At 38.4% G+C, this 11119-nt stretch overlaps 1 protein-coding gene across 1 annotated transcript in view; it reads left to right on the forward strand.

Moving 5' to 3' along the window:
• The window catches only part of COMMD10 (COMM domain containing 10), a 115167-nt gene extending 104268 nt beyond the window's left edge, over window positions 1–10899 (forward strand). The window contains exons 5-6 of the mRNA XM_014957872.1: window positions 5413–5472; window positions 6112–10899. Of these exons, the coding sequence (XP_014813358.1) occupies window positions 5413–5472; window positions 6112–6150 (99 nt within the window). The 3' untranslated portion in view covers window positions 6151–10899. The remainder of the gene's footprint in view (window positions 1–5412; window positions 5473–6111) is intronic.
• The last annotated feature ends 220 nt before the right edge of the window (window positions 10900–11119 follow it).

Genomic DNA, 11119 nt, shown 5'->3' on the forward strand with positions numbered 1-11119 from the left:
TTCTGCTGAATCCCTGAGCTCAATTACATCCATCTACAGCTGTAAGAATGTAAAGAAGTCATAATTGCTGTCTCTTATTTGCAGAGAGTTACCGAACAGGTGTGCTTTTAAGTAATGCTGGTCTGTTTTAACACATCTGCATTTCTTACCAGGCTACAAATTCATCTCTCTGACCAAGCAGCTTAAACTTGCTGATAAATTCTGTGAGATGCAACTTCCCATCTGTAAGTGCCTAAGTGGATGCTTTGTTCTCCAGGGTCCACGGAAATTTAAAGGAATTCTGAATTGATGTAGCAAAGAAACTGATAGGTCCAAAGGGAAGTGTTGGCAACTAGGAATCATCTGGGGTCTGTTTAGGAATGCATCAGAATTTGGCCATAAACTTATTAGTTTAATTGTCCATATCCTTCCATTATATCTGAGATTTTAAGGATATCTAATAGGAATAAATTGCAGAATGGAAAGCAAATGTGAAAATACTCTTCTCTTAAACCCAATTGAGATGTGGCTCAAGATAGCATTAAAGGTTATATTACAATATAGAGACTGGGATATGTGTTGCTTCAGCTAGTTATTATTAACAAACTTCACTGAATACACTGTAATTTTTTACATGTGCTCAGTCATAGAACATTATCATTATCAGTAGACATTTAGATATACAAACCAGCCTGTCCCTCCATCTGTTTGCTTCAGAATACTTGGCATTTATTTTGCAACGTTGTAAAAGTAGTTACAGCTTTGCAGTTGAGAACTATTATAGCAATATCAATTTTTCATATTCAAGTTAGCTTTAAAATGAGAAGTTTGCTTTTTATTTATAACTCCTAGTGCCTTGCTCTATGCTTATGCCTGGGGTGGGGGAGTTAAGTATGTGGAATACAACTGGGCGATAAATAAGGTTGCAAAATTCAGTTGCTAGTAATAAAGCCTTTTGCAGTAGTACATTAAAACAGAAGTATCTAGAGCACTGGATTAAAAATAATAATAATAATAACAACAACAATCAAATCCTTTGCTTATAACCAGGAATTTGCCTCTGCTTTCTGAAGTATTTTAAGGAGACACTTTTTGCATGGTTTCCACAGAAACATTTTGCAGCAAGAAGGTACATGTTTAAAATAAATTGTTAGCCCAGGCAATAGGAAATTGGAGGCTCTTTTACATCTTATGTAGTTGAATCTTCATCATTTTATGCTGATGATCATGTTCAGCTAAATATTGGCCTGATTGCTGGTGGTTATAAGTGTATATTGAATGATTGTAGCTATTTTGTAGAATTAGCCATACATTCAGAATGGCTGTTTTGGATAGGATAGCAGGAAGTTTTTATCTTCATTTTCTTTTCCCTTCTCTCCCCTCTTCTCCACCCTCTCCACCTCCCAAAGGAAATCTGGTTTTGAACAGCTGTTTTAGAGAATAGTGAAGATGTTATGTTTTTTTAAATGATACCAGACAATAAATGAGAAGATAGGTAAGGGGAGAAAACAACCCTAATCAGTTAAACTTATTAGAATTTCACAGTTCTCAGGAGGCTGTAAATTGTAAATGGATACAATGCTGGGTGAGAGAAGAGGTGGAATGAAATCAGATTGTGTGTAGATCTAGAAAGGCGAAATGGCACTAAAAATTAATTTTAACACTTAAAAATACATTCAGTAGTGATATGTGGCCAAATATGTTAAACCATACATTTCAGAAAACTTATTACCATATTCCTTACAGTGGATTCTGAGCGATGTAAAGATTTGTCTTGGGCAACACCTGCAATTCATGCCGACTTTCCCAGTAGTAAATGCAATGCTCTGTCATGTTTAACAGCAGATAAGGACATTGAATTTAACAGCAACTTTATGTAGCTGAAGATGCTGCACATCACGTCTTCAGCTCACTGAGCCCATCACTCCAGTGCTGTCCCTGCCACTCTTAATGGGTAGTGAATCAGACAAAAAGCCTGTCTCCGCATTTTCAAAGCTACCCAAAGGATGAGTGTTTGGTCTTCATAAGAATAACATCTTCAGCTATGTTCTTCTGACGCTATGAAGCTGTGTCCCTCAAGGCTAAAACTCTTAAAAGAAGGAGCTAGGACTTTTACTGCCACAGTGACAAAGTTTGGGGCGTAATTAGAAAAAGTATTAGAGTGACCAAGTGTGACAGTGGGAATAAATTCAGTTTAGTTTTCTGGTTACTCTGTTTAGTTTTCTTTCATGTGAAGACGATAACAGCAAAGAGAAAATGAGATGCCAGAAATGAGGGAAAGAGTAGAGTGAAGGTGAGGAATGGGAGGAAATTTATCAGGAAAGAGGAAAAGAGAATGATGTGCTTGATAGAAGTTAGACATCCAGCAAATTACTGTTTTCTTATTTACGTTCTGGGAAACACATACTAGGTCACAGACAACATCTGAAAACCTGTATGTGTAGATAAAAGAAGGCAGCTTAGCTGCACTTTTCGTAAATAGGCTGAGACTCTATCTGCACACAGTGACATTTAATTAAGTCGGCAAGCTGAAAGTGGTTTTTTTTTTTTTTATCCTATGTTTTAGTTATGGTTGAAAAATTATTGCAGTTTGTAACTTTGTATCCTTATCTGAGCAAAATTCCATAAAACAGATTAGGAATTTGCCTGCTCTGGGGGCTTTAGCAATGTTCTATCTAAACAGTAATTTTTAATACTATTTTACTGAGGAATTAACTGGATGGTAACCTAGTCTGGGACACATTGTTTTAATTATAGTTGTTTACGTTCACACAGTGTAAAGGAAATAATGAATAGTGGGGATGTCAGCTAAAAACAAGGAGCCACCAGCCTGCTCAGACGTAGCTTTTTCTTGTAGAGACCTAGCAATGATATGATATTTTTCTGGTCTATATAGGAACTCCTGATCACATAAGAGTGGTCATTTGGCACCTTCCTCAAGGGACTCATACAGTGAGAAATTTCGTATTGTAAAAATAACATTTTTAACTGGTGCCACACTTCTGCACACGTTTTTGTGACACTGTTCTCTGCTGAAGTCATGTAGTAGACATACCAGGTTTTTACACACAGAAACAATCCTGTTTTAGCAGAGGATTAAGTGAAGATAAACAACATATTTTATAAAAGATTGTTATATCCTCTTTCCCATCGACAATCCCACCCCCACCCCTAGATCAGAAACGTAGCCTGGCACGGCATGCTTTCTTTTAGCTCTCCCCAGACATTTGCCTGCTACAATGCCACATAAATTTTCTCTAAGTTATCAGAATGTGATTATTAAATAATAATAGGAAGAGAGATCTCAACCTGTTCATAAAGCATAGGGATTTTTTTTAGTATAAAAGAACCCAAAGTAAAAGCACCACACTTTTTTTTTTCATTTGCATACCCTATCTTATAACTTGCAGTGATTAATGTAGTTAGAGGAAAACATGAAAGACAAGCTTTTAAATTTCTTCTGTGTGTGTGTGTGTGAGAAGTTGCCCTTGCTTGCTGATCTGAGGCAGCACCAGAAGATACCTGTCTTGAATGAGACACCGAGCTTGGAGAAATAAGATCTGGTGGTTGGAGGTGTCACACACCCGCTGCTCCTCTCTGGGGACATGGCAAAACTGTCCTGTTGGAATCCAGCAGAGTCGTGCAAGAGATCACCCCGACTATTCGTTGTGACTGACAAACTTTAAGATGCATGATATCTTCCTTTTATTCTGAAGGTCCTCTTTTCAGTTTCTCTTCCTTCCATTCAAACACCAAAATCCTTCTGGAATGGCAAATGCCAAACAAACATCCAGGCTGAAATGGTAGATCCATTTGCTATTAGCGTATCTTTCTTCTTTCCTCTACCCCCTTTCTTTTCTGAAGAAACCACTTGTTTGCTTTCTCTTTGTTTCTTAGCTGTTAGAAAGCCTTTAAAAATGCTTTTACTTCCCTGTCACGCCATTATGCTCTTTGGAAGGAGGATCAGCTGGAGTCATGGCAAAGAGAACTGCTGTCCTGGTAGTTTTATTTTGTATTCACCATACGATTCCCAGAATTGCATTGTTCCTTCCCAGAGGGGGAAGATTGGTCTCTCATGCAAATCACTGGTCCTTTTCTAGGCTTTTGTAGCCTTCGTGAAATTGTTGGAAAAGCTCCTTCTTTCTGCAGAGCGGGGAGGAGGAACTGCACCAGACAGGCTGGCCCCAGTTATTTTATCCCTTTCCTGTGTCTTACAGCTCCTTTTGAGGAGCAGGCACCAGGCAGTACCTATCCTGAGTTCCCAGGGCTTCTGCTGCTCTTGTGCATTTGGTGCGCCAAATTCCGCAGCGTTGTTTGACTCCAATCGAGACTTGCATCGGTATGAGAGTACACAGAACCTGGCCCACAGCCTTGTCTCTATGCAAAAGTATGCTTGCTGAATTTAAGCTGAATTGATAAATAAGCGCTTTTCTTCTGGCTTAAGTGGTATGTGAAGATGGCACCAGTTAAAACAAAATAAGGGCGTGTAAGTTATTTCGGCTGATAATATTTTGTGAGTAGAGGTGTCCACAGACTCCCGTTTTCACAGAGCCTTGTTAGTTTATGGAAATGCAGCTGTTATCCTCAGGAATGCCTCCAAGCCTTGGAAAGTCTAGCAACAACACAGAGAATGTGCAGTGACGGTTAGGCATTTATTTTAAAAGAAGTAAAGTGACAAAGCGAAGTAGAAGGAATAAGGCTAGAAACAATCTGGATAGATCTGCGCTGTGATTGAAAGTAGCAGGTATTAAACTACCTGTTTCTCACAAGAGGGTTAAGCAGGAGAGATATTTTAATTTAACCCCCCTATCCGCAGACGTCAGCACACGTGTGCAGAGGATTATTAACACCGTCTGCTTTACCGACAGCACTTCCCATCAGTTGTTTTATTTTGCTTTTTTTAGTGTTTAAGCACTGCTTTGAAGCTGTTAATTGTTAACTTAGGCTGAATCTGTGCGTAGATGCCTATAGCAGTGTCAGCATGCCAAGATCGTAACTGTTAGATTAATGAATGGAAGTATTAGCTTTGTGCTGGTGCAGTACATTAATAGCTGTGCAAGTTCAATCAAATACACTACTGACTTTGTCATTGTGTAATGGTATTTACCAGATCTTAGACAGACTGCTGAGAAAGATGAATGTAATCTTTCATTTTTATCTGACTTAAAAATAAGGTAACAAAATCATTTTCGTATAATGTTTTATTATCATTCTTTGCAGCAGGAGAATAGATGTACCTGTAGACTTGACATCTTCACTGAGAAGGAATATGCATATATGGGGGACATCATAGTGAATGGAAGGAAAACTAACTGTTGCAACCATTGTCTTTCACATAGCTTAATCTCATATTCTGAATTGCTGGAATTAATACCAAAAAATAAAAGAAAAAAGTATGCTTATTGCTTTTTCTTTTTTCTTTTTCCTTCACAGAACATGAAGAAAGTGTTTGTAGAATTTAGTCATCAGGAGCTGTTTGAGTTCTATAACAAGGTTTGTAGAATTTACAATACTATAGTTTCTTTGTAAACACCTTATGCTACTCAGCAGGAAGCGTTGCCTATATGAATTAAAGCTAATGAAACTGGAAGGAAAATGGATCCAACTTTAATTAAGGCTGCTGGATTTGTTTGATCACATAAAGCATTTTCAAAAGAGTCTGTGCATTCACATTTGGAATAGGCAGGGCGTGGGTCATGGTAGGCATACCTGACAGTTAGATCAAGAGCAGTAGCAGATGATTAACAATGAGGAGCTCTCTGGAAAGAGCATCTTTGTGTTACGTCTTCAGTCGAAATGCCAGGCTCGTAATCCAGTCAAAATGAACTCTATTATTTTTTTACCTTGTTGTTATGCATTGGAAATTCACAGCAAAACATCTGTGCATGTAAAAAAGGCAGTATTTAGACAACTGTTTCTTTAAAATTTGAATATTTAAACTGCGGCAATGAATTCTAATAGCTTCATGTAAAAACAAATATTCATGAGTACAGGATTTTTTTATTGCTATGTGAATAGATTTAGTATGCATAGTTGAAGATATTGGAATGTGGGTTTTTTTCTGTGTGCATGTTTCTAAACAACATTTTATATGAGTAGAGTTTTTTCTCTCTTTTTTGTTCCTTTAAATAGCTGGAAACTATACAAGCACAGCTGGATTCCCTTACGTGATGTTTTTGAAGACTTATTTCTCCATCACACTCCTGCCACCTCATTATTTTAAATTGAAGATAGATTGCCAATCTGTGTTTGCTGAAGGATTCGGTGGGTTGCTTCCTGTAAAATTATATGGCTTATCTCCTTTTTAGACCAGTAACATTAGCCAAGAGTCTTTCTTAGGAGTCTGAAGATACTAATGGACTTTCTCATATTTTCTGAGCAATTTTGAAGAATGGCTTTCCTTGCAGAAAAAAAAAAAAGAAAAGAAAAAAAAAAGATAAAAGAATGCTACCCTGCTTTAGAAATATATAATTTTTTTCTGTCCTGTTATGTGTGTTACTTGATTCTGGTAGAAATTTGCATACTAGTGAGGGACCAGCAATAAAATCTATTTTTTAGACATGAAAAGAATATAAAAGTAGTAAGAAAATACACAGCTAAAAAAAAGTCTCTGTCCTTTTGAATTGTTATTCATATAATTGATAATGCTTATTGAAAATCTGTCAAAATAAATTCAGAATTTAAAAATAGATTGGTTTCATTTGGACTTCATTTCATTATCATAGTTCTTTTTTAGTTTGTTAGGGGTTTTTTTCCTCTAAATAATCAACAGTGTCACTGATTTCAGTGTTTACTTTTGGCACTGAGAATAAATACAGCTTCTTAGCACTGCATGCATACCAATGAATCTAAGTAGCATGGTGTATAACTGAGGGGAGAAATCTCAGAGTATATAACAAAGAACACTGAAATAGCCTGACAATCAGATTTCTGAAAGCTATTTGTTGATCCTTCCTAATGCTGTCCACCACCGCTTTTACATTGAACGGGAAGAAATAAAGTACAGTGACTTAAAGGCCAAGTTAGTCATATTTTCACACATTAGTTCCAGACGAATGGAGGTTCCTGAGCAGTATGAGAAGGTAAAAGTCATCTTAGTTCTTGTTTGTTGCCATTCATTGACAGGCAACTTCATTGCTGCACCTCGATAATGGGCACACTATACAATCCTCTACTGCAGGTCAATAGAAGGTGAGGGGAAATAAAAATCTTTGGCATTCGCTTGTCTTTCCTCCTCCTGTAAGGGATTCTCTGAATTTTTTCTTGCAGATGCCTAAAACAGGGATGGTTAATACCCAACCAGCCTGGGTATTCTTTTGAGCTTTGTTTGTTTGTGACACTAGATATAAGTATAGCCAAAAGGTATGTTTTGAATAGCTGGTGTTTAGGTCTTCTTGTGCCAGATTTCTTGCTTTGCTGCTTTTGGAGTATTCTTTGGGGCTTTTTGTATTGCTTTATTAGGGATTGTGCTGTCGCCTCTGGAACACTTGGAGGGGTTTGCACCAGTTGTCTAAGCTGTGAGAGAATAGATTTAGAAGATAAAGTCATTAACAGCCTACATGTGAGTAAAGGGCACTGAAGAGTAAAAACACATTTATCACAGTTCTTCACTGAAATGCCAGGCGATACTGTACCCCTCTGGTAAGGGAACACTATTACCCAGTTGAAAAGAAGAAGTAAGCCACTTGTATGGCAGAATCTGACCCTCTATACCTTGTGAGGCTGGCTGCCGAGATCAAGTCCCCTCTCAAGCCACTGGCGAACGTGCCTCGTCTTTTGGGGATATAACACTCCCACCCACAGATGTCACATCCTTTGGCCATTCAGCAACAGCTTGCTGGCTCGCTCATCACAGGCTGCATGGGTTGGTGTGTGTCTGCAGGTGAGCACATCCCTTGCCATTCCCTCTGCCTGCCAGCGTTAGCAGTGCCTTGTAGTTAGCACAGCTTGGAAAATCCCCTTCTTCTTGGCACTTAGGCCTTGGCTTCTCTGTTGGTCCTGTGGGACAGTACGTTGTGTGCTATGACACTGCTCTTCACTATTCCCTGAGTTTCCAGAGCTTAAGTTCTGGACTCAGGTCTGAAGAGAGTTGAAATCTCTCTGTGTGGATGCAGGACGTACCAAGGCAGTTGTCCAAGTGTGAGAGAGGGGTTGAGTTATCTTTGTCAATATAGGGCAGTGATTGATGAATCCTGGAGGAGGGAGGGAAGGCAGGACCGGTTTGGAGCGCAAGAAGCATTGGACAAATTAGCAGGCACATCTGAAAAAGAAGTCAGAGTAGGAAAAATCTGGCATGGGAAAAAGGAAGGAGAGGAGAGAATAACATATATTCCTAAGGGGGGAATTTGGGAATTGGGAAACTATAGAGAGGATGGACAATGGAAAAGATGGCAAAAGTATATATACAGAGAAAATATTAGGCAAAAGGGGAGAAAAACCTTACCTATTAGGGGAATGGAGAGGAAATTGGGGAAACAAAGTAAATCAGAGTTAACTGTAAAAACTAGATCCAGCTGTGTAGCTGTATTTAGTATTTTGAACATAAGTGTTAACCTTGGTGCAAGTTTGGCCAAAATCAAAGAAAAGTGTGGGGTACCAAAAAAGAGCATTTTAAATCTAGCTTTAATAGGAAATATTTTTAAAGTGATAAAATTATGTTAAAAGGAAAAATAGGAAAAACAGAGCCTAAGATTGCAAGGTAAAATTTGTTTAGTGTTTATCCTTGTTTGCAGTTGGATGAACAGATTTATTACTTCTTTAGCAGTGGTTGCCCTTTCTTTTTTACTGAGCATACTGAAAGTCTTACTGTCAGAAGCCATAATAAAAGTCATAGTATACCTCATGGTAAGAACGATAGTTGTTACAAGGAGTGCTCAGAAATAAACACTTAGTTTAGAAAGACTTTTCTGTATGTATCAGGAAGCTTTGGGGTTGTAGTGATGGCATAACCAGTACCGTCTTAGAGAAGAACATTTAAGTGCTCCTGAATAAGGAGAGAAAATGGACTTAACTATGAAATAGCAGAACTATTTAGGGTTTTTTTGTTAAGTTATGCAGGAAAGAAGACTTTTATTCTGGTTGCTGCTCTCTGGGCCTGAGCAGACCTGGAGAGGTGAAGGTTAGTCTTTCTGTGAGAGCAACTGCCCCTGCTAAGTTGGGATAAAGTCCTGGTGTCCCAGCAGTGTCAGGAAACGAGAAAAAAATAGGCACCAGCACAGACTGGGGGGTGGCTGGGGAGGATGGGAGATCTGCCGGCAGCAGGGACTAGACCCAACATACCTCAGAGGCGGCAGAAAGGAAAAACACTGCCTGGGAGGAAGGAGGCACGCAGCCTATTTGGAACTGAACTCAGCAGGCTGGTGTGGGAGCACTGGCAGGGATGTGCATGCTGAAGGTCTTCAAGCTTTGGTTTCATGTGCTGGTAGAACACAGTTTTGAGGAGTAAGTCATGTGGGAATCTTGAGGTTTTAATGCAGGAAAGGCAAGGGATATGGCCCAGGCCCTCTTCATTTCAGGGTCCTAGCAAAGCATTGGTCTGTAATGTCTCTTGGACATGATCCAGAGTTGAAATTACCAAGGCTTCTGATAATGTTGAAGGAAGATATTTGCAGAGATTTATTGAGCTGTAAAACTGGAAATTTGAATGAGTAAGAATTACTAAACCTACTTTCAGATCTTTCAGTGCATTTTAAAAACATTTGATTCATCCTTGCTCAGACATTACAGTATTTTCTGTGGCTGTACTTCTCTCAAAGCTACATCAAAATCTGTCTCAAATGGACTATTGGCAAAAAAAGGAAATCTTTTGATTTGGGTGTAAACAAGCATCAGTGCTGTTTTGACATGAATATTTGGAGCTCTGGGCCCAAAATGGACTCTGGGTTCTGGGCTCCGAATTTGGACCTCTGGGCTCTGGACCAGTGTGAGAACTACCTTGAAAAGACCATCTCACTGGTGAAGAGAAACCATTTGTACATCACGTAGCAAAAACAACACTAATAGCACATTTATGCTTGTTGAGTACAAATGCGTTAGATTATCTTTGCCCAGCTCAGCCTTAGGCATATAATTCTTGTTTCTCAACAAAATATCAAATGTCTCTAAGTTTTTTGCATTCTATTTTTGTTGAAATAAAATATGTAGGTACATATACAAATATAACTTCGCTATCTCAGATTTTGACTAATTGCCAATCCTGCTTTGGCTCTCCAGGGGAGGCTTTCATATTCCCCTTTAATTCCAGGGTTTATTGACACATAAATTTTGAGTTATGTCTTGCAGCTTCATTTCATACAGTCTTGATTTTAAAGGCTTTGAAGTCTTGTTCTTTCAAAGCATAAAGAATTTACTGAAATGCTGTCTTACGTTGGTCAAAGGAAGAAAAGTGTTTCTTGTGATGAAATGGTATAAGCTCCCCCTCGCACTTGTTCTGTCTCATATCGTCTGATTTCCAACAGCATCAGAAACATTTCATTGTTTGGCTGTATTGGCATATCATGTCTTCAAAGATTATTAATTCACTCACATAACAGTAAAGAAATGACAGAGCTTAATAATGCCCATTGTCCAGTGAATAAGTATCATATCATTTTGTGATGTTTTATAGCTTATTTTACTAATGAAAATGAACAACATTTTGAGCCAGTGTGAGAAAGTTCCTTTTCTGTGGATCAGACAAACTGAATAACAGTGATTTCATCTCTAGGTGGATGAACTACAGTGCTGCTGTCTGAAACACTGTTGATGGTGTCTCGTAAAGATAAATTAATAAGATGCTTTTATCTGCAACTCTTGCATAAAGTGATTTCTAATTTCTGTAGTAATGAATCAATTTTATTGGATTTTCCCTTGGCCTTTGTAATTGTGTAATCAGATGAAATTATATGCTGTAATTTTAACTGAAATAAAGTGTTTAGATGATCCCTTCATTCCTTCGTTATTTTGTTTCTCAAGAGATAGGAGAAAATGCTGGCCTCTTAGAAATCAGATGCTGTCCAGCTGTGTTGAGCTATGTATCCAGGAAGCACACGTCCCTCTCACTGACAAGATTAGTTCCTTCTCTACTGAGCCCAAAAATATCTTCCATGGTTTGTCAAGGTTTTCTGTATTTACTGAAATCATAGGAAGGCAATGTGGAGCT

The sequence above is a fragment of the Calidris pugnax genome, unplaced genomic scaffold, assembly GCF_001431845.1.
Source record: "Calidris pugnax isolate Ruff unplaced genomic scaffold, ASM143184v1 scaffold358, whole genome shotgun sequence".
Classification (NCBI taxonomy): Eukaryota; Metazoa; Chordata; class Aves; order Charadriiformes; family Scolopacidae; genus Calidris; species Calidris pugnax.